Source organism: Panthera pardus, unplaced genomic scaffold, assembly GCF_024362965.1.
Source record: "Panthera pardus isolate Hobbes unplaced genomic scaffold, ASM2436296v1 HiC_scaffold_2, whole genome shotgun sequence".
Classification (NCBI taxonomy): domain Eukaryota; kingdom Metazoa; phylum Chordata; class Mammalia; order Carnivora; family Felidae; genus Panthera; species Panthera pardus.
In genome coordinates, this window is record NW_026526765.1 from 43,974,601 (window position 1) to 43,998,493 (window position 23,893).

General features: G+C 38.4%; 1 protein-coding gene across 3 annotated transcripts in view; it reads left to right on the forward strand.

The window, feature by feature from the left end:
• Positions 1–22,150, forward strand: part of G3BP1 (G3BP stress granule assembly factor 1) — a 36,322-nt gene extending 14,172 nt beyond the window's left edge. For all 3 annotated transcript variants that reach the window (XM_019464475.2, XM_019464476.2, XM_019464478.2), the window contains 10 exons: positions 2,354–2,435; positions 2,898–3,071; positions 4,814–4,904; positions 6,556–6,649; positions 8,486–8,687; positions 9,938–10,039; positions 10,661–10,772; positions 10,978–11,106; positions 11,790–11,899; positions 15,045–22,150. In XM_019464475.2, the coding sequence (XP_019320020.2) occupies positions 2,354–2,435; positions 2,898–3,071; positions 4,814–4,904; positions 6,556–6,649; positions 8,486–8,687; positions 9,938–10,039; positions 10,661–10,772; positions 10,978–11,106; positions 11,790–11,899; positions 15,045–15,251 (1,303 nt within the window). In that variant the 3' untranslated portion in view covers positions 15,252–22,150. The remainder of the gene's footprint in view (positions 1–2,353; positions 2,436–2,897; positions 3,072–4,813; positions 4,905–6,555; positions 6,650–8,485; positions 8,688–9,937; positions 10,040–10,660; positions 10,773–10,977; positions 11,107–11,789; positions 11,900–15,044) is intronic.
• The last annotated feature ends 1,743 nt before the right edge of the window (positions 22,151–23,893 follow it).

The window sequence follows — 23,893 nt, forward strand, 5'->3', positions numbered from 1 at the left end:
TGGGGGCAGAGAGAGGAGGAGACACAGAACCCGAAGCAGGCTCCAGGTTCCGAGCTGTCAGCACAGAGCCCGATGTGGGGCTTGAACTCAACAGCTGTGAGATCATGACCTGAGCCGAAGTTGGACGCTTAACTGAGCCACCCAGGCGCCCCAGAAGTTTTTTTTTTTAAGATGGAATCTACTGCTGAAGATGCTGTGAAGATTGTTGGGAGTAACAACAAAAAAGAATATTACATAGACTTGAGTTGATGAAGCAGTGGCTCTCAGGATTTGAGAGGATTGACTCCAATTTCGAAAGTAGTTCCACTGTGGGTAAAATGCTGTCAAACAGTATCGCACACTACAGAAAATCCTTAGTGAAAGGAAAAGTTAATTGGTGGAAGAAACTTCATTGTTGTCTTAACTTGAAGAAATTGGCACAGCCACCCCAGTTTTCTGCAACCACCACCCTGGTCAGCAGCCATCCATCGAGGCAAGACCCTCCACCAATAGACAGATTAGGACTCCCTGAAAGTGCAGATGATGGTTAGCATTTTTTTTTTTTAAGCAACAAAGTGTTTTTTAATTAAGGTATGTACATTGCTTACATTGCTTACATTGTAGTAGAAATACTGTTGCACGTTTAATAGACAAAGGTGTAGTGTAAACATAATTTTTATATGCACTGGAAAACCAAAAAAGCCTATTTGACTCCATTTATTGCAATATTCTCTTTATTGCACTGATCTGGAACCAAACTCTGATATCTCTGATGTTTGCCTGTAATGAAAAGTGGATTAGCCAGCATTGAACTGATGCACTGGCAGATGTGTAGCCTTTTAATAACTTTAAAATTTGCAGGGTAGACTTAGGGTACCTGTGGGCCCAAAACTGTCCTATTTGAGGGGCCAGAGAGGGACAGAATCAGGATGTAGAATGATATGTATGGGTTCATTTGTGACAAATTGCATATCTGTAGGTAGTATAGGTAGCAAGAAATTCTTTTTTTTTTTTTTTTAATTTTTTTTTTTTTAAACGTTTATTTATTTTTGAGACAGAGAGAGACAGAGCATGAACGGGGGAGGGTCAGAGAAAGAGGGAGACACAGAATCGGAAGCAGGCTCCAGGCTCTGAGCCATCAGCCCAAAGCCCGACGCGGGGCTCGAACTCGCGGACCGCGAGATCGTGACCTGGGCTGAAGTCGGACGCTTAACCGACTGAGCCACCCAGGCGCCCCAAGAAATTCTTTTTAATTTGAAAAATTTTTTTTTAATATTTATTAATTTTGAGAGAGAAAGCACAAGCAGGGGAGGGGCAGAGAAAGACAGACAGAATCCCAAGCAGGCTTGGTACCATCAGTGCAGAGCCTGATGGGGGCTCAAACGCAAGAATTGTGAGATCTGACCTGAGCAGAGATCAAGAGTCAGATGCTTAACTGACTGAGCCACCCAGGCGCCCTGAAATTCTTTTTTTTTTTTTTTTAAGTTTATTTATTTTGAGAAAGAAGATGTGAATGAGCAGGGGAAGGGCAGAGAGAGAGAGAAATCCCAAGGAAGCCCTAGACTATCCGTGCAGATGTGGGGCTCAAACCCATGAACCGTGAGATCATGATCTGAGCCGAAATCAAGAGTCCAATGCTCAACTGACTGAGCCACCCAGGCGCCCAGTTATCAAGAAATTCTAATAGCAGTTATTTCTGGGTTGGGGCACTTTTTGGGATATCTTTGTGTCTGCATCTGGCTTTCCTGATCCAGTATTTTTTTTTTTCCCCCGATCCAGTGTTACAATGAAAAAACAAAGCAATTGAGGATATAGGTGAATTCAAGCTATGGGGAATTAAAGTCTGAAGCTCTTAATGCATCAGCAAGAATTGTTAAAAATTACTCTTAAACCTCACCTGCAGGAGTTACTGGTTTTGTTTTTGTTGTTAAATTACTGATTTTTTAATGGAATCCCCTCACATGCATTCTCAGATATAAAAGGTTTAGACTTTGTAAGCTTACAGGAGAGTGTAGATGTCCTCATCTGTATTAAAGCTGCCTGTTTTCTTCTTGAGTGAAAACAGAACTTGTTTTATTCTAAGTAGCCTTCCTGACATGAACTACAAGATCTTTCCCAACACAGTCATCCTACTCTGAAATCTGGAGCTTATGACTTGTAAAGTGTTCTGCCTCATTGACCAAATCTATTTCTGTTCAGCAAATGTTGAGTGACATGTAGGGAGTAGATCTATGATTGTATACAAAAATGAAAAAGAAAAACACCTTGTTTCCAAGATTCTGCCAGTGAGGCAAATAGATACCAAACATGAAAAATAAATATCAAGGCTTAGGATGCTTGCACCTGACAAGTAAATTATCTCTCTGTTTTACAGATTTTATGGAAAGAACTCTTCTTATGTCCACGGGGGATTGGATTCAAATGGAAAGCCAGCAGATGCGGTTTATGGACAGAAAGTAAGCATCCCAAGCTTTGTGTAGGCTGTTACACAGCTAGAAAATAACCCATATTGAGGCAGGTACATACATAACAGATTTGCTGATATTTAAAGACGAAGTTTTTCAATTTCTTTTTAGCAGTTTTGGTGTTCAGTACCTATTTGGTAAAGCCACTGAAAAGCTTAGGGTGTCAGATTTCCTTATTTTGAATAATTTGTTCTGAAAATTTTCTGTTAGGAGGTAATTGGTTTTAGCACAGGGATCATTCTCGTTTACTGTAAACCTTTTTTAGGTATGTCAATTCAGGACAGTTTTAAAAAGCTCAAGGTGGTCACTGGGATATCCTGTTCTAAGGCAAATTAGGGTCTGTGTAGTTTGTAATTTAAACATGCAGATTATCTCTACTTGTGTTGTATTAAAAACTTGTTTTTGTTGGAGATTGTAAATTTTAAGTCATTAACTCTTCCCTTGATTCTTTAGGAAATCCATAGGAAAGTCATGTCACAAAACTTTACCAATTGCCACACTAAGATTCGCCATGTTGATGCTCATGCCACTCTGAATGATGGGGTGGTGGTCCAGGTGATGGGGTTGCTCTCCAATAACAACCAGGCTTTGAGGAGATTCATGCAGACATTTGTCCTTGCTCCTGAGGTATGAAGAAACAAACCACGAAAGGTTGTACAAATCTTTTTAGAAAGTATTTATTTTGAAATTTCAAGCTTACAGAAAAGTTGTGATAATAGTACAATACCTCATACATACTCCTTACCTAGAGCCATTGCCCACACTTGCCTGTACATTAGTAATGCTTTTTCTATTTACCTGTCATTTTAATTCAAAACCATTTATAAGTAGGTTGGAGACATCATGCCTAGTCATCCTCAGATACTTCAGTGAGCATTTTTCCTAAGCGTAAGGAATACTCTTTCTTAACTACAGTACCATTATCTATTTGTTTGTTTTTGGCAGAGGGAGCACTTTATAACTTTTGTGGCACAAGATGTTTCAGGCTCATTTGATACTCTGCTTGCTCCAGCCCTAGTCCTAGCCCCAGCCCCAGTTCTAGAATCTGCTGTTTCTTCAGGGAGCCCTGTTTCTTTTCCTGCTTATCATGAAAGGAGCCACGGGTTTATGTTGAAGAGTTTGCACTTGTACTGTCTTCCTGACTGGTGCAGACTGAACAAAGTCAGGAAGCCTATCTGCATACGCATGTGGAAGTGGCTCAATAGGGACCTGCTGATTAGATGTTTTCTTTAGCATTACCCTTAAGATAGTTTTCTGTTCAGGGAGCCTGGGTAGCTCAGTTGGTTAAGTTCCGACTCTTGATTTTGGCTTAGGTCATGATCTCATGGTTCGTGGGTTTGAGCCCTGTGTTGGGCTTCCACGCTCAGCGTGGAGGCTGCTTGGAATATTCTTTCTCTTTCTCTGTCCCCCATAAATAAATGAACGAATGAATGAATGAATAAAAGATAATTTTCTGTTCAGAAATAATGAATCTAAAACCCCTGTCATCTTACTGTTTGAATAATAACTCAGTTGTCTTTTTGAGAAATTAACGTGTTTCATTTTAGTCATGAGTTTTAGAGGATGGCTTAGATTATCTGTAGTATAAAACTTGATGAATTTCTAACTATACAGAGTCATATGGGATATAATTAAGAATTATTTTAAGTTTGCTTAAATTTCCTTTTCCTATTAAAGAGGAAGAATCTAACATTACCTTATATAATGCATTGTTATATGAACTGTCTCATTTAATATCCAAAGCTCCTATGTAGATAGGAGATGTGATATCCCCCCCCCCCCTTTTTTTTAAATGTAGATGAAGAGACAGTGTTGGAGCTTGAATAGTTAATGACATAGTTGGATTTATACTCTGGTGTGGTCTTCTAGGCAGACCTTTTCAGCTGTAGCACTGTTGAGTGTTTATATCAATATTCTTGGATACAGATTTAAGGAATTTTAAGTACGTGCTGCAGTTGGTAAAAGTAGTTACTGTTCAGATTTAAGGTGGTGACATGTTACGTACTTTACCAGTATTTGGCTGTCCATCTGGTGGTATTTTAAGGGAGCAATATATTTGAGTGTAGTTTTTAATGGCTATAATGCAGAGCAGGGTTTTTCATTCTTGGTGTTAGTAACATTTTGGACCAGATAAGTCTTTGTTGTGGCTGGCCGTTCTGTGCATTGTAGGATGTTCAGCAGCATCCCTGCCCTCTACTCAAGCAATAGCTTTCAGTTGCACTCTCCCATGTGAAAACTGAAGTATCTTCAGGCATTGCCAGATGTGTCTGGGTGGTGCAGTATTGCTCTTAGTAGAGAACCATTGGTGTAGGGTGATTTGGCTTTTGGTGAAAATCTGAATAAATGAAAAGTTTTTGTTGGCATTGCAGGGCTCTGTTGCAAATAAGTTCTACGTTCACAATGATATCTTCAGATACCAAGATGAGGTCTTTGGTGGCTTTGTCACTGAGCCTCAGGAGGGTAAGTTACTTGTCTAAATTTTTTTTTTGATGGCATCAGGTTGACCTGAAGAGAGTATGGGTTTCTTGAGTGTGTTTATTATACTCTGTATTCTTTATTAATAACTTCTAATTGTCAAGACAGGGGAATGTCTGAGTTTTCAACCTACTCGAATCTAACAGGTCAACCTGCTTCATGGAAGACCTAAAACTCCAAAGTCAGTAGTAGGTAATTACTCACTGCAACAGTGGTAGATCTCATGAAGTGCACGACACCTGCATTGTAGCAGGGTGCATTGCAAGAGTAGAACCCTAAGTTCAAGGATCAAAATCTTTTACAATAGGGAGTAAGTGTGCCTACCCTTTGCTCTGGAGGGAGACGCTTTTCTGAGGCTGCTGTATAAATATTTCTAAAGGATAGTCTGGAGCAAAAGGTAGCCATTGCTTTAGTTGTAAGATGTGCAGAAGAAACATGAGAGACACCTGAAGAATGGTCTCTAAACACTAATAATAATTAGTATATCAGTACTTCTTATATGGCTGAAATAAAAATTTAAGTACTGTATATTTATTGTATAATACAACTGCCTTATAGATAAGTACTTTAAGTACTGTTCTCATTTTATAGATGAGGCCACTGAGACACAGAGCAGTAATTTGCCTGATGTTGTATATAGCTAGTTACGTGGTAGAGCCTGCATTGGATTATGGGCCTCAAAATGACCTCAGATTCCATGTTCTTATTCTTAACCCAGCCACTACATTAGCCTTAATTCTGTCCTTACAGCTTTTCCCATGATTTTACCAAATTTCTGTGTTTTATTTACTTTCTATATATATGTTTTTATTTCATTTTTTCTCTAAAGTTTTTATTTAATGGCACAAAAACAGACACATAGACCAATGGAATAGAATAGAAACCCCAGAACTAGACCCACAAACGTATGGCCAACTCATCTTTGACAAAGCAGGAAAGAACATCCAGTGGAAAAAAGACAGTCTCTTTAACAAATGGTGCTGGGAGAACTGGACAGCAACATGCAGAAGGTTGAAACTAGACCACTTTCTCACACCATTCACAAAAATTAAAGTTTTTATTTAAATTCCAGTTAACATGCAGTGTAATATCAATTTCATGTGTACACTGTAGTGATTCCACACTTCCATATAACGTTAGGTGCTCAGTACAAGTGTACCCCTTAATCCCCATCACCTATTTAACTCATCCCCCCACTCACTACTCTTTTGATGGTGATGAACACTGTAAAAATGAATATAATGTTGACCTTTGAATAATATGAGTGTTGGGGTGCTAACCCCCCCCCCCCCCCCCCCCCGCCGCCGGTCAAAAATCTGCATAGAACTTTAGACTCTCTATAAACTTTTTAACTACTAATAGCCTACTGTTGACTGGAAACTACTGATAACATAAGTCGATTAACATGTATTTTGTATGTTAAATGTATTATGTGCTGTATTCTTAAAGTAAGCTAGAGAAAAGGAAATGTTATTAAAATCATAAGGAAGAGAAAATTCATTTACAGTATTGTACTGTATTTAATGAGAAAAATCTACATATAAGTGGACCCACACAGTTGAAACCTGTCTTGTTTAAGGGTCAGTTGTATTTGAGAATTAAGCACAAATTACTTTAAGTTTCTTTACTCATTTAGAATCTGAGGAAGAGGTAGAGGAACCTGAAGAAAGACAGCAGACACCTGAGGTAGTACCTGATGAATCTGGAACTTTCTATGATCAGACTGTCAGGTAAGAAAAACTTTATCTGTCCAGAGCTGCATGAGAATTTGGGTTGTCTAGTCTTTCCCTTTGTTGGAGGGCAGTCGTATATTCTCAGAATTATCTCTGAAAATAACTAATTTCCTAAAAGAAAGGTTTTGCTTTTGGTATCTCTGAGCTAACAAAAATGTTATAACTTGTTTTAATTCCTATTGCACAATGAGAACTACTTAAATAGTATCCATCAGTTGCTTTTTGGTTTCATTTTTTTCTTGGCCATAAGTGAAAAATAGATTTTGGGATTATTTTTTTTCCTCCAAGATTTTATTTTATTTTTTTTAAATGTTTATTTATTTTTTTTTTTGAGAGGGAGAGAGAGAAAGAGCATAAGCTCAGGGGTCAGGGTGCAGAGAGAGAGGGAGAGAATCCCAAGCAGGTTCCATGCTGTCCGCACAGAGCCCAATGGGGGGCTTGAACCCAGGAACCCTGAGATCATGACCTGAGTTGAAGTCAAGTTGGACGTTTAACTAACTGAGCCACCCAGGTGCCCCTCAAAGATTTTATTTTTAAGTAAATCTCCATACCCATCATGGGGCTGGAACTCAAAACCTCTGTCAGGAGTCTCATGCTTTACCAACTGAGACAGGTGCCCCTGATTTGGGGGATTTCTTATCAAGTATTTAACACATCAAGGCATTGCATTAAGTGCTTTGTGGGGAATAAATATATTCAAGGACTTACTTAGAGATCAAGCATAAATTGATAGAAATTCAGACATGAATTAAATAGTTTCATTAACTCAGACACTAAATGTGTGACTATATCTTAAACTTTTTTTAATCTGCAATGGAACAGAAATATGATAGGAATAGAAATATTTACTTGTCATCTGATATGAAACTCTTAGTGCTTAAAGGATGTTTTCGTGTTTCTCCAGGTGTGATGACAAACTAACCACATTACTCACCTGGGTTGCAAGTTGAAAAAGATCTGTTGTCCCATCACAAACCTGCCAAATTAGAATTTCAGGGGGAAATCATTTGCAGCATTAAAAAACATTCCTTGTGATTTTTCTGGGAGGTTTAAGAAGAAGTCTTCTGAATCATAACTTCTTTCTCCAGAATAACTGGTGTGATTTTTTCTTTTTTTTTTTTAAGTTCTGAGAGGTTTTTTTTGATGTTAAAAACTGCATAATACAAATTTTACCTTGTTAACCATTTTTAAGTGCACTGTGTAGTAATATTTGTTTTTTCCTTTTTAAAGTTTATTTTGACAGTGCAAGCCAGGTAGGGAGGGAGGGAGGGAGGGAGAGAGAGAGAAAGAAAATCCCAAGCAGGCTCCACTCTGTGAGCACGGAGCCCCATGCAGGGCTCAAACCCACAAAGCCATGAGATCATGATCTGAGCTGAAATCAAGAGTGGGACGCTTAACTGACTGAGCCACCCAGGCGCCGCCCCAGAGTAGTAATGTTAACTATGTGCAAATATTTGTACAACAGGTCTCTAGAACTTTTCATCTTGCAAAAGTAAAACTGTAACCTTTGAACAACTCTTTTCCCCTTCCCCACAAGCTGTTAGTCTTTTTGTATGTGTGGTTAGCTAAGTGAATTGTGATAGTTTCAGGATTGTAACAGAAACCATGATTTGGTTCATTTTGATCTGTTTTTGATGTATTTGCTTAGGAGAATTTAGCAAATCTGATTTGCTCATTGAATGCTTTTCTAAGGAGTTGTCTTGTTTTAATACTCAGATCTTTTTTTGGAGACAGGGAGCAATTTTTTGGTTCAGGTCTCTATAGTTAATAAATACTTGGGAGTTTCTTGCTAAATCAGTGGAGGCAGAATGATGTTTCTCAAATTTTCCAAAGCAATGATTTGGAAGAACATTTAGAGGAACCTGTTGCTGAACCAGAGCCTGATCCTGAACCAGAACCGGAACAAGAACCTGTTTCTGAAATCCAAGAGGAAAAGTCTGAGCCAGTGTTGGAAGAAACTGCTCCTGAGGATGCCCAGAAGAGTTCTTCCCCAGCACCTGCAGACATAGCGCAGACAGTACAGGAAGACCTGAGGGTATGTAGTATGTCTTCCTTCTTCCTGTTTCTAGGTGATTTTTAAAAACCTCTCTTCCTTTATAGTACTGTTTGGTGGACTTTATGGGTACGTTTTCATTTGTTCAGGGAAACTTACTACATAATGAGCCATACCTCAGATAGGAATTAAGACGCATATTGTTTTCTGAAAGTAATTCTCCTCCCCACCCAAGGAAACTTGAATACTTCTAGACCAGAAATTTCAGGTGCTCTTTTATCACCATATCAACAACCTCACATTTTTTAAATAATTTGTTTCAAAATAATGCTTGTTAAAAACAAGTGATAAAGTACCTTTTAAAAATATATCATGGCACAACAGACTTTTTCCTGCTTTTTTTCTGACTCTAATTGAGGATAACTTTACAGTAGAAGTAGAAACAAATTGCCAAACTACAGCTACTTTTCTAATTAGAATACTTGATTTCAAAGTTCAAAGCTTTTCTGTTACTCCTGAGGCATTTCAGGGTGATGTTAACTGGGATCACAGAACATTTACATTTGGTGTTCTGTGAAGGAATGTGTTTTGTGCTGTATTTATGGGGTCAGGGTTCTTAAGGTTCTTTCTTATATCATTTATTTAATAGTTCAAGCACCTCTGCTGGTCATTGTTTTGGGTGTGGGAGATATTGGTAAAACAGGTAGGGTTCTTGGTCTCTCTCTAGAGGGCAGTGATTAGGTGAGTAGGAAATGACTTGAGCTTGCAGGGAGAAAAGTAGGTTGGCTGGATTGAGGAGGAATGACTAGTTAGGTGACTGCTATTGTAGCCCTGGAGAGAAATCTTGACACCTGAGATTAAGCTTGTGGCAATGAAGGTAGTTAAGTCGTAAATAGTAAGAATTAGGAAGTTTGATACGGATTGAAAAGGTGTTCAAGGGAATTCTAAAGTTGATGTAACAGGGTTGATGTTTGTACCATTAATTGGGAGAATCCTAAAAGGAAGCTGGTTTTGAAGGAGAGAGAATTTTCTTTGATTCACAAACCTGAAATTGAGTGAAAGTAGCTTCTTAGACCTTAAACCTTTTCTTACTTTGCTGATACTTGATGACTAGTCCTAGGGGATTTTAACGCTAAATTTGTAAGTAGGGGAAGAAAAGGAATCTCAAGATACTTAGGAACAACATCCTATCTAATATGAAAATGTGACGCATATATTATGTACAAGAAATTAAGGACTAATAGCTTTTATATTATTTTGAAAGGGGTAATCAAGTAATGTTGTTCCCTTAGACATTTTCTTGGGCATCTGTGACCAGTAAGAACCTTCCACCCAGTGGAGCTGTTCCAGTTACTGGGATACCACCTCACGTTGTTAAAGTACCAGCTTCGCAGGTGAGTTTCTAAGCTTGTATATTGGGCACATTTACTTGTATTTCATGTAATGTGCTTCACATAGGTTTGGAGAATGTGGGAACTGGTACACAGAGCAGAGAAGAGTACAGGGTGGTTTTTAATAATTTCCTTTTTTGGAGAGCTGTCAGTTTTTATTTTTATTTTTATTAAAACAATTTTTTTTTTTAATGTTTAATTGGTTTCAAGAGAGAAAGAGAGGGAGACACAGAATCTGAAGTAGGCCCAGGCTCTGAGCTGTCAGCACAGCCCGATGCAGGGCTTGAACTCACGAACTGCAAGATCATGATCTGAGCCAAAGTTGGATGCTGAAAGTTTATTTTGGGAGAGACAGAGATAGTACAAGTTGGGGAGAGGCAGAGAGGGTGAGAGAGAGAATCTCAAGCAGGCTCCACATTGCCAGCACAGAGCTCAATGTGGGGCTCAAACCCACAAAGCCGTGAGATCATGACCTGAAACCAAGAGTCGGATGCTTAACCGACTCAGCCACCCAGGCACCCGTGTCATTTTCTCTTTAAACCTTATTGTTAGCTAAGAAACTTTACAGGAAAAAAGGTAAACTTGCTTTCTTTTTACACAGAGGTTAACTTACGATTTTTTCAGCCTCGTCCGGAGTCTAAGCCTGAATCTCAGATTCCACCGCAGAGGCCTCAGAGGGATCAAAGAGTGCGAGAACAACGAATAAATATTCCTCCCCAGAGGGGACCTAGACCAAGTAAGAGCTCAGAAGGGTGACTTCTCTGGTTTGGGGGGTTTTGAGGTGAGAGCTTGTTCTTTAGGGGTGGTTGATATTTTCTACTTTAAAAATAAATTATGGGGCTGATGGAATTACCTGTGTTTGGGGGTGGAGAAAAAAATCATTGAAATAGCCACTGAAAATGTCTTTCTCTTTCATCGCTGCTGTTTTTTGTTTTCTTAAGTCCGTGAGGCTGGTGAGCAAGGTGACGTTGAACCCCGAAGAATTGTGAGACACCCTGATAGTCACCAACTTTTCATTGGCAATCTGCCACATGAAGTGGATAAATCGGAACTTAAAGATTTTTTTCAAAGTAAGTTCCTGAGTTTTTAAAAAAAAAAAATTTTTTTTTTTTTTTAACGTTTATTTATTTTTGAGACAGAGAGAGACAGAGCACGAATGGGGGAGGGTCAGAGAGAGAGGGAGACACAGAATCCGAAACAGGTTCCAGGCTCTGAGCTGTCAGCACAGAGCCCGACGCGGGGCTCGAACTCATGGACCTCGAGATCATGACCTGAGCCGAAGTCGGATGCCCAAACGAGCCACTCAGGTGCCCCTAAGTTCCTGAGTTTTAAGTGCTAGATTTACCTAATACATCTATCTGTTGAGATTTAAACACTAGATTCGTTCATCTAAGTGAATTACATATGTAATTTTAAGTTTTCTAGTGGTTATTTTATTTAATTAATTTTTTTTACTGGTTATATTTTGAAAGGTAAAAAGAAACTGGATAATTTAATTTTAATATTTGATTTAACCCAGTGTATCAAAAACATCATTTCAACGTGTGAAAATAAGAGCTGTTTTACATTTTTCCATATTAAGTCTTTGAAGTCCAGTGTGTATCACACTTACGGCACTTCTTGTTTTGGACTAGCCACATTACAAGCGGTCTGTAGCCCCATGTTGACTAGCGGCTGTCATTGATTAGTGTGTGTATAATATTTAAAGGAAATGTTCTAAGAAGTTACTTGAGAGTCTTTGTTTCCTTTGCAGGTTATGGGAATGTGGTGGAGCTGCGCATTAACAGTGGCGGGAAATTACCCAATTTTGGTTTTGTTGTGTTTGATGATTCTGAGCCTGTTCAGAAGGTCCTTAGCAACAGGGTAAGCAGTTTTTCATCTTTTTTTTTTTTTTTTAAGAATAACTTGGATCTTTGAATATATTCGTTTTACAAATATCTCTTACATGGAAAGTACAATTTATTCCAACATGTTTTGGTAGTGTGTTCCATTGTGATGGGCCATTATTGTTAAAAGACTTGCCTGGGAGTTGAGAGTAACAAAACTTCTTTCTAAATAACTTTATTTTTGAGTCGAATGATGAGAATGAGATAACTAATAGTTACCAGTGCACTGAAATTTATGCAGATTTCTTTCCTTGGTGATTTTTGGTTTAGGAGATGAAATACAGTGTTGCTTTTAACTAAGATAACTTAAGAGCCAATTTTCCCGGGGCAGGTGTGTAGGTTTGGAGTCACCCAGCCTGGAACCAATTTTATTAACAGTACTTCTTCCTACAGGTACTTTCTAATAATAGAGGGATTTGGTAGATTTGGAATCTTACTACTGTGTGGTTCTTAAGAAACCCTTCCCTTCCTCCACATCTTTCATTAGCACAAAACACTTTCTGTAATAGTAGTAGAGAACAAAAGTATAAATACTGTTAATTTATTGTGATGGGTGTGGGATTTAAAAAAATCTCACTTAAAAAAAAATTGAGGTGAAATTCATATAACATAAAGTTAATCATTTTAAGTTTGAGAGAGCGCCGGAGGGAGAGGGGCAGAGAGAAAGGGGGAGAGAGCATCCCAAGCAGGCTACCTGATGTCAGCGCAGAGCTCGAAGCCATGAACCCTGAGAGATCATGACCTGAGCCTAAGTCAAGAGTTGGACACTTATCTGACTGAGCCACCCAGGCCTCCCATTATTGTAAAGTATAAAAATTAATGGCTTGTAATACACGATGTGCAGTCATCACCTGTCTGTCTACAAAGCATTTGCATCAAAAGTTGCCCACAACAACTCATCTTTTCAGTCTCTGCAGATTAAAACTACACATTGTCTTAACCATGTAATAAAAATCTTATAGGTCATTATTTCCCAGAGGTTCTGTAGAACTTCTGATGTTCTTCAGAATGTTGATTGTTATACTGTCCAGTTTACTGTTGTGGTCATAACATTAAGTGAGCCTTAATCTGCAAATGTGTATTTAATCTTTCAAACTATGTCACCAGTATTTTTATGATGCATCTCCTGCAAAAACACTTAGAAGTAAGGAGAGAACAGTGGCTTTTCTTAGCATAGGCACAGAATACTGAACCTAGAAATGTCCCAGAGGTCTTGTGCATAAATCCATAATTCAGCATGCAAAAGGTCCAGTGCACCTTTGTGGTAGAGCCTTGAATTCATCCTTAGAGGGTAGGATACTCCCAGTGGGCCAAAAGAGGTCAGACCTGATAACTGGCTTTTTAGTTAATTGTCCAAGGTAAGGGGGGTTTGTTTCATTTAATGCACATGGATAAGCCATGGCATCTTTATGCATAAGAACTTTTTGAAATTTTCTCAGAGGCTGTATGTCTGAGACCTTTTTCTCATTCAAATTGCTTCTACCCTTGTGATAACTACCCAGAGATGTCTTCAATCACTGCCTTTTAAAACCTCTCCAACTTCTCTCCTCTTACCTTTTAGACTTTAGTACGGTTTTATTTTCCCCATTGTATGTAGAATATTGCCTGGAACAGTGCATCAGATTCATGTGTGTGAAGTGATTTAATATAGTGTGAATATTAAAACATTACATAAATATATTATTTTAGTGTTAAATATATTTATGAATGTACAAATAGAAATTTATGTATTTAATCAGAATTTTAAATATAAATCAACTCAAAGGGGCCACCCCTCCCCACCCTACCCTTTACGTAGCTTTCCTCATGTGTACTTTCACATCACCCCTTTGTAGTTTGGGAGCTTTAAGTGTAGCTTGTCTTTTGCCCCCTTCTTACTGTATTGGCAGACCTCTGCCATACTCCCTTCAGTAATTTTTTATGAGTACAGAAATAGCTTATGTAAGACTGACCATGGTGTTTGACACGCTGTAGTTTAGCCTCGTGGTTCAAAGCTTTTACTTGCCTGTCAGGATCCCTTCATTTTCTCCTCCTTCCATTGCTCTTTATGTTGTGACCCATTAAGTTCCTGAACATTCCTGGCCCTTAGTTGGCTGGCCTCTAAAGTAGTGTAATGACAGCCCTTGAAGGGTGGTTGTGAGCATTAAATAAATGTGAGGCATATAGAACACTTCTTATCATAGTCAGTACTTTTAGGTATTTGTTTAAAAAAAAATGTCACTGGGGAGTCTGGGTGGCTTAGTTTGTTAAACGTTCGACTCTTATAGCTCAGGTCATGATCTCATGGATCGAGAATTCAAGCCCCATATTGGGCTCCACGCTGATAGCGTGGAAGCCTACTTGGGATTCTCCCTCTCTCCTTTTGCCCCTTCCCCATCTCTCCCTCCCTCTCTTTCTCCCTCTGCCCCCCTCTCAAAAATAAGTAAAAAAAAAAAAAAAAAAAAGAAAAGAAAAAGTCACTTAGAAAACCAGTGTGTGCCAATGAGGAGCATAAATTGAATTTGTTGAAATCTCGAGTAACCCTTTGTTTTCTACTTCAGATCTATTGGGCTAAAAGCAAGGCCCAAGATTTAGTGTGGATGTATCTTTTTATTCTTCACTAAGGTCCTCTTTATTATCTTCGGTATTGTCCAAAATTTTGTTAAGGTAAATAGCATTTTGTTACAGTTTTATTTAGATAAATTAATAATGTTTTTGAGATGTATATGTACTTTGCAGAAGTATGTGTAGCCCCATCTTTCCACATTAGGTGATGATAGGGGTTTATTCTAAGCCTTCAAATCCATGGTGAAGGTGGCAATTTTTTTTTTTTTTTTTTTTGGCCGTTCTTATTTATATTGTTCTATTTATATAATTCTATGGGAAAATACATTTTGTTCATAGAAGTACAATGAGAGTTACTTGCACTGCTGTGTTGTTTAAATTGTCCTTTTTTTGAACCAGTTTGCATGCCTAGCTCCACCTTTCCATGTTATTTAATGATGTGTTCTGAGCTTGAAATAAAAACTGAGAATGTAGCTGATGTGTAAGTTGCTGCTTCTTTATGATAGCTTTGTTGGTTTTATCTTTGGTAGTTGGTAGCCCATAAGCACTCTTTAAGTCTGCTCTCCTTGTTTCTACAGCCCATCATGTTCAGAGGTGAGGTCCGTCTGAATGTGGAAGAGAAGAAGACTCGAGCTGCCCGGGAAGGGGACCGTCGAGATAACCGCCTGCGGGGACCTGGAGGTCCTCGAGGTGGGCTGGGTGGTGGAATGAGAGGCCCGCCCCGTGGAGGCATGGTGCAGAAACCAGGATTTGGAGTGGGAAGGGGAATTGCCCCAAGGCAGTGAATTGCTCTTCGTTGATCTTCACGCAGCAGTACAAATCTTCTAGCTCCTGCAGAATGGTGAATTTCTTATACCAGCGTTTGGTATCCTGGAGTATGACCCTAGTCTATTATAAACTGCTTAAGTTTGTACAATTTTACTTTTTGTGTTAATGATGTGTGCTCCCTCTCCCTCCCTTCCCTCTCCTCACCTTTTAGTCCTTCACTTCCAATTTTGTGGAATGATATTTTAGGAAAAACAGATTTTTAAAGAAGAGAAAAAGACTGAATTTCCTTGCTTTACTTTTGCATATACAGACTGGATTTTTTTTAACAGCCGTTTCCCCAAAGGAATGTGTCTTACCTTATTACTGACATTTGGTATGTTTCATTCATTGGAATATTTCTTATTTTCTATGTGTTTCAAAAGCCTGTGAGAAACACAGGATTTGATAAACATTTTGAAGGCAGGAAAAATCTAAATTGTTTCTTCTTTGAGAGTCATGACTACCTTCTGGTGTGTAGAAATTGCCATTGGAAAAATTGACAGTTTGATTCTTGCTGGTATGGTTAAAAACTGAATAAAAGGTGTTAGTAGAGTTTTTTTTTTTCCTTTGGATATATGATCACAAAACAATTATAAACCTACTGTTTTTATCATTTAAATTTAAATTTGTGAGATAGGTTTTAAATGTCTAGGATGCAACTAATTTAGATTTATTTTGAAGTAGGGTTCTTTTATGTTTAATTTGTATTTAAAAAAAAAAAACAAACCAAAAAAATGACAAAAAAAGAAACCCCAAAATCCGAAGAACACAAAACCCAGAGCAAAACTGTTGTGCCTTCTATTTATCTTTGATTCCAGCCTTGGCAATTGTTTAAAGAAAAATAAAAAAGAAAAAAAAGTCTAGATTTGTTTTACCAGGTGTAGAGTATGTTGGGAATTGAAGAATCCCTCTTTCACCTTGTATGTCTTCTGTTCATTTGTTTTATGCCTTATTCTTAAATTGAGTCTCAAACTGGAATGCCTTTGAGGACAGACATGCTTCTTTAGAGGTCCTTTGACCTAAATAGTCCAGCATTTGTATTTTATTTCGGTATCTATTCAGAATCCTAATCATAGCCCGTAAGAAGGAATATGACTTTAATATTGGACTTTGTGCTTGAGTGTCTGCCAGTTTTTTTCTTAAATCATAGGCATATGGTAAATTTTCTATTTTGTTATGGTTCTCTTTTATTGATGGGCATGCAGTGGGTGTTCCTTGGAAATGGCCAATTTTTATTAAAATATTTCTGGAAGAAAAATTAATCTGGCAATATAGACTAATATTCGTTTTACATAGTATGTTAATTTCTTGAGTGCTGGGTGTGAGGTGGGTGAAGATTTTGTGTACACATTTGTGAAGCAAGCCTTTTTGTGATAACTTGTCCTACTAATCTGAAGGGCAACGAGGTTGTCAAATTTAACTTATTTATTTTCTTAACAGTGTTCAATCCTTAGGACTGTTTGAGGACAGTATATGAGTAGGTATAGGAATGTTTGTTTTGTTGTTACTGGGAAACTCTAGGTTTGCTGAAGGGTGTAGTCTTAAAATGAAGTTTGATATTATCGGTCCTCAGTACCTCAAATATTTGAAAATTGGGAACATCTCCTTCACATAAAGAAAATTACATAACTGAGTCACATGACTGTTTTTTGGGTCAGTTTAAATAACTATTTGGTAACCACTTCATTTGGGCCAGGCCAGTGATAATTGGAAGACATTCAGCTTGTACTGTTGTAGCTTATATTAAGCCTGTGGTGGAAAGAAAAAAACTTAGCTGGAGATATTTTTGAAAAAAATTTTTAAGTTGTAGTAACTGTAAAGTCATAAATTATGGATAACCTAGAAATCCTTTTTCACAAATAAATGCTAAACCATACATTTCACAATAGGTGTTTTTCCTACTCCATGGTTTAAGGGCACTAACTGGATGCAGTGATTCTCAACTGGGGCTGTTAATACCTCCTAGAGGACATTTGGAAATGGGCGAGATTTGGGGGGGAGGGGAGAAGAGACACCACACACATCTGGCATTTAGTGGGTGGGACTGACAACGCTAAATGTTCCATAAAAATGAAGCAACCCCCCATTGAGATCATGGATATTCCTCACTCCCTATAATGCATGGAGGATGGAGGGTGGGGTGGATGAGGACAACTTGAAGACTCCTTCATTTGAAAACTAGCCTTAGATGAATTAAATGAATTATGAAACAGAGATCTCTTTCAGGAATTACATCTGCAGGTAATTAATAGTCTCACTTTTCCTTTACCCATGTGTGGGTTTAAAGAAACATTTGGACAGGTAGTAATATGCTAGGTGCTTTTTGTGACTTGTTGCATAAGCTTAGGAAGAGAAGGGTTGCTTTAGTAATTTCAAGTCCTCAGAATTGGGATGATTGTGGCGTTTTAAGTAGCATTGGACTTTATGTATCAGATTTAGGATCATGGTTAACACTATGAAGAATCCCAATATCATTGTTTACATTATTGCCAATAGAATAAGCACGATACCCTAGATACACATATATTCCCACAGGTAGAAAGTGAAACTAGGTTAGGGCAAGATTGTCTCTAGGCAAGCACCAACTCGTCACATTTAAGCTTTTCGGGTTTTAAAGTACTTTTCTCATCTGTAAGAATGCCCCAATGTACAGTTCTTTTCTATTGAGCTTTAAACCCTTTACCCATGAGTATTTTAGCTAAGTAAGATTAGTTTGGGTCAGTGAGTCTTAGTCTTGTAAGACCTTTTGAAAGCAAGCACATCTTGGGCCTTACAAAAGTACATTGTTTTCTTTTGCTCTTGTATTCCTGTGTTGTCAACTTTGTGAGCTTTTGCTGGGAGCAGTGAAATGGAGAGCCCAAAAATCATTGTTTGGCTTTGGATGGGTAGGTTACTTACCGCAGTATTAGTGGAACTGCACTTTAGTTTCAGATTAGAAAACTAATTTTCACAATTACCCTGTGGATTAGGTGCTATTTTTCCCAAAGTAATAGATGAAGAAGAAATCGCATAGAGCAGTTAAATGACTAGGCCTCTAAGTCATCCAAGTAGCAGGAAGCAGCTTGGCCTCCAAAACTGATGCTTTTTCTCTAGAACCCTAATGCCTACCTATTTTACATTTGAGTGACATATTAAATAAGACATGACCATAATAAGTTACCACAGTACAGAGACCTGAGTCTAAAACATTCAGAGAAAGGTTAGCATTACTCTTCTCCATTTCCTTTAACGTAAACAAGATAAGGAAACATTGATTTTGTAGAGCTACTTTGTTTTATAGACTGTGGTAACAGTAATCATCATTTGTTCTTGGGTTATTTTCTCACCTGAATTTTTGATACACGTAGTATAACCTTGAACCTACATGTGGAAGGTAACAGTAATTTTGTAATACCTTAATCCAGGTGGGTTTATAGCAGTTGTGTTTTGTGCTTGTAACTGCCATCCTCGGATACTTTTCTTCATCCTTTTATTTGAAAATCCTTGTAGAGTTTAATAATTTAGTGGGAAAACGTGGCACTTTATAGAAAGCAATTTGTTAGAATCTATATGGTTGCATTTGTCAAATCTACTGATCTAAAGATAACTTTATATTGAAGTTTTATTTTTGTGCTACTTAAGAGAAATCTCTGCAGGAACTGCGTACAGAGAAGACCTTTGGTTCAGTAGTTATGAACCTTTTAAAAAAAGCAACTTCAACTTTTCTTCGAATATGAGGTTTTAGTGAACTGCCTAATATGCCACGGATGGGCAGTGGACAGTTAGAGATAGTCTTCCACAAATGTTTTAGAAACCTTAATGTTTTTAGAGTTTTAGAAACTTAGCAACATTTTGCGTGGGAAGTTGCTGATCAAGTAATGGCCATGTGGCACTAGATAAGTAAGGATTTATGGTTTTAAGATAGTAATATGTTTTAGGATTTGTACTGTGATACTGAGGTTCTGGGGACCATAGGTGGGCTTATGAACTCTTATGAGACTATGTTAAAGGAGAAATGGTAGCACATGTGAGCTGAAACTTATTTACTTCTTAGTGGTTATGTAGCTATTTCAGGATAATGCTGAAATTCATGTGCTTTGCTAATGCTTTCATGAAACGGTCTCATAATGACCTGAATAAAAAGTAAGAAGTTGGTTAGCAGTGGTCTAGAAAAGTCCATAACCAGCTTTGGTTTGATTATACTTCTGTCTTGGCTTAGAATTAAAGTTGTTCACTTTTTGATTATATGACTTGTTTTGAAAACTTCGGACGGTCTCTGCTTCTCCAGTTTCCACTTGAACCCGGTAGCTTTTCTTAGCTCTCTACGAGAGGAAAATAGTATTGGAAATCAATTTCACGGTTACTTCCATAGACCACGTGACCTGGCCAGTTACAGAAATCCATATGAGTACCTTGGAATGTGGCCAGTGTCACAGATTCATAAGGGACTTGCAGTCATCCAGTGTGTCTTTGTCTTTTAAAAAAGCAAATGTTTACCAAAAATTCACTATTGAATTACTTTAACGAGTATTTACTTTTTAGAAACCTGCTTATGGGAAGTTTGCATACATTTCTGGTCGTAAGTTAGAGATGATTATATCTTGTTTAATCTGGATATAAACACTTTCAACTATATGATGTAATTAACTACTTTGGTTACTGATTTTCTCCCCAAGCTTTGATGTCACCTGTTTGAGTTTGGATTTGGTTTAAATTCTTAAATAGTTTTAGGAAATTTTTATGATATCTTATCCCTGATTTTTCCCTTTTAAATGAAGTCGTTATACCAAAAAGCTGGCATACGGAAGTAGCGGAGAACAACAGGTCTTTCTTTCTCTAAAGATTCAGTGTATGCTTAAGTAGATCATGTAGAACACATCATGTTGAAAATAAATTCATGTAGTTAGATGTTAGATTATGAAGAATGGGTGGAGGTAGAAGTTAGCTGGTGGGATAAGGATCATTGTGATTTGTACGAAAAAATCATAATTTTAAGTGAGACACATCAGAATATTTAAAGTGTTTCTTCCCATTCTGATTATTGCCATAAGAGACAGGAGAGACTCCTAGAATTCTCTGAATCATAGAATGTTAGTGCTGGAAAGGACTAAAGTTTGTACAACCTCTTCATTTTTCAAAAGCTAAATGGCTCAGAGAATAGATTATCAGCGCAGAGTCCTACATTGGCTTGTAGAAGTAACATGGATCACCTTGAGGGTCACCACTCTGCCCTAGGTTCACTGAAGGAAGCCAGAGCTGTTAAAGGTCAGGATGTGGGGAGAAAAGGGAAGGAGCCACATTTTATATGCATACTTGGTTGCTTCTGTAGCTCAGTTTTCATACCCACTTTTTCTCAGTTTTCTTCGAACTGTCTTAATGCCCAGTTCTACCAGGGCCTGTTGTCTAAGGACATTATTACCTTGTGCTCCCCTCAGGGATGGGTTTACTACTAGCTGTCAGAAAGCTATTGGGTATCCTAATGTTAATAGCTGAAACTCAGCTGTAATTTTCTCCTGAATCCTTCGGCAGTTTGCGTTCTGTACATTGTGGTGCTTTTCCCCACCTTGTATTGTTATAACTGTAAGCTCCTAAGGGGCAGCAATTTGGTCTTAGGCATGTACCCTGTTCAGTGCCTGGCAACGCCACGTACCTGTCAGGGTCCTAATCTTCCTTTGCGGTGATTTCTCCCATTCTTCATGGAGGTGATGCGCCAGCCGTGCTAAACTACTTACGGTTTTTCTAATAAGCCTGGCATTGCTGATTTTCGTGGCTTCAAGTGCCTTCTTTCTTCCCTGAAGATAGATTTGTATCCACATCCCCCTGTCCCCAAAGCTCTTGCCATCGAAATTGCTTTTTTCAAAACCCAGTTCAAGACCATTTTCCTTTTCCGTAAGAGAAAAGACTTGCAACAGGAGTGAGGAACCCCTTTTTGGTGGTCTGGTTTGGCCAGAATTTGAAGTGGGGAGCAAATTCATTCTCATCTCCTTCCCTCCTACGTTGTCCTTCCTGTGTGAGATTCTGTCCCAACCTTCATTTTTAAAAATGTGTGTTCATAGAGCACTTTTAACCTTTCTCCTCGCTCATATAACTTCCCCTTCAACCTACAATTAGAATGACCTGTATGAGTTTTACTACCATCAGCTCCTCCTTTACTAGACCATAAGCTCCTCGAGGACAAGGACTGGTTCATTATCCCTGTATTTCACCAGAAGGTACAGTGACCTCCATGGAAAGAGTCCTTAAAAGAGGACTCATTGAGTTGAATAAATTAATGTATTTGTTGTTTTTTATTCTCACAAGTAAGGACATGCCTAGAGCTAGGACTTAAATCTTTAGGCACTATCACAATTCATAGTGGAGGGGATTGTTGGGAAATTTTGAGGGGTGGGCACAGGAGGGAGGAAGTCACTGGGGACACTCAGAGGTACTTCCATCCTTGGTCTGGGTGATTAGCCATTTCTTTCTGATTGTGCCCAGTATATCCCAGACACTTTGTTCCTGTGCAGAAGAATTTTATGTGCCAACTTTCATTTCTTTTCCCAGACCTAGTCCATTGTTCTCTCTGTGTCCTCACCCATGCCAAAAGTCTAAGTCCTCTGCCTTTTTTTCTTATTCTAGCTAAGTCCTGTCAGTGCTACCTCAAGGCTTTCACACCTCTTTCCTCCCCACTTAGATGATTTCAGTGGCCTCTCAGCTTCCTTGACCTGTTCTTACCCCCAGCCTACCTTATACACAATATTAGATTCATCTTACTGAAACGTAGCTCTGACCATGTATCCCGTGGATGTGTTCTGTCTCCCCTACTAGACTGTAAGCTCCTTACGGGCAGGGTCTGTGTTGGAGTCATCTTTGTATCTCCCGTAGTACCTATCAATAAATGTTTCTTGAATGAACAACACACAGCCTTGTCTTAGTGAAATGATGTTTTCTAGACTATATGTAGGTTCCTCTCTGGGATAATCACAGTACTTCAAAAGTTTTTTTCACAGATAAAGTTGGTTAAATAGTGACAACTATGAGTTGACCACAGAGAAAATTTCAGAAAACTTTAATTTTTTTCCATTGGAATCAGCGTGGATATGTGTATATGGATGGTTCAATAAATATATTTTTATATACATGTATCACAGAAATTTTACATTACATCTTCAAACTGCAGAAATAGATTTTTTATAAGCCAAAAAATAACTGCCATAACTTTTATGATTCCATGCAAAAAAGGGCGAAGAGTAAGGGGCAAAAGGGAATTGGTTGTTTCAGGTTAAGAGTCCAGTAAGAAGTAAAAATGTTACATTAAGGAAGCGATTGCTTAACACGCTGCTTAAGGTGGTAGCCAGACAAATCCTTAACTGCAGCATTAAGGCCATACCAAGTTTATACATATATACAAAGAAATTTCCATATAAAAGACATACTATCACATTTTCTTCTGGGAAAGGATGAGGAGCTTTGTGAGTAATTCTGACCCAATTTTCCAGGCCAATTAATTGTTTAAGATGCCCCCAGGCTCCTGAAATCTCTTCTACTTTGGCTGTCAGTTGCTTTTATGTGGGCTTGTGACTTTTGTAGTCTTACGTGGAAGTATGAATCATCTTGAACCTCTTCCATTATGGGTGATGAAGCACTTTGTAGCTTAACTAACTCACACTGCCCAGCCCAGCATATTGTACATCTCCCAAAAGTATTGGAATCACAGAATTGTAAATTGTAGTCGTCTTACCTGTATCAGACTCCACAGCCAGTGTTGGCATTGTGACCTGAAGAAATACACGGTGCCTGTCTGTTCTTTGGGGTTAAAATAACTTTGAGTAGTTAAAGTGTAATGAACCAAATTGTGAGGTGTCAAGGTAACATACCCTGGACCTGTTGCAAGTTAACGCTTTTATCCCCTGTATGTCGTGACATCCTTAAGTCAGTAGCTACCTTTTTGAAAAAAAAAAGAAATGCAAAATCACTTGCAGAAGAATAACATGGGGTTTGCTCTTCTGTCTAAACATCAAATCAGGCAACTTTTAAGACAAAGGGTACATCTGTTGTGCAAATATCTTAAGTGCGTGAAATGGGGAAAATATAAGGGCAAGTCCTTTGGAGATGACTTCCAGTTAGGCAGAAGTCCTTTGCTTTGGCAAGGTTGGGGTGAGACTCTCGAGAGTGCGCACTCTGGTTCTGTTGGCAGAAACTGGCCCACCTTGGTGGATGAATCTTGAGTTAAAGTTACTAAGTCTAAGATAAATTATGTCAATAAAATATACTTTTCCCCAGTGACTGAGCCTTTATTTGATAATAAGTCCCGTGGAATGTTTTCAATCAATCTAATACTGCTTTTTCGTTAATGTTGATGTAGCTGTGAATTGAAAATCCCTAGTGGTCCTGTTTGTCCCCGTTTCTCTGTAGACCATTTTCCAACTATGGCTCCAGCATGTTTACAACAATTATGGCTGCAAGGTAATTGGGTCTCCTCCCATGGGTTCCCTGGGCCAGTCGAGTTTGAGGTGTCTGGAAATGGCTTGTCTTGGGAGAAGACCAAAGAATTGTGATTTGGAAGCACTGGAGTATGTTTGCACACTTAGAAAGTAAGCCCTCACTGTCCTTCCCAGTCATGCCTCAACCGCTCCTGACTGAAAATGCTAGCAATTTCCAA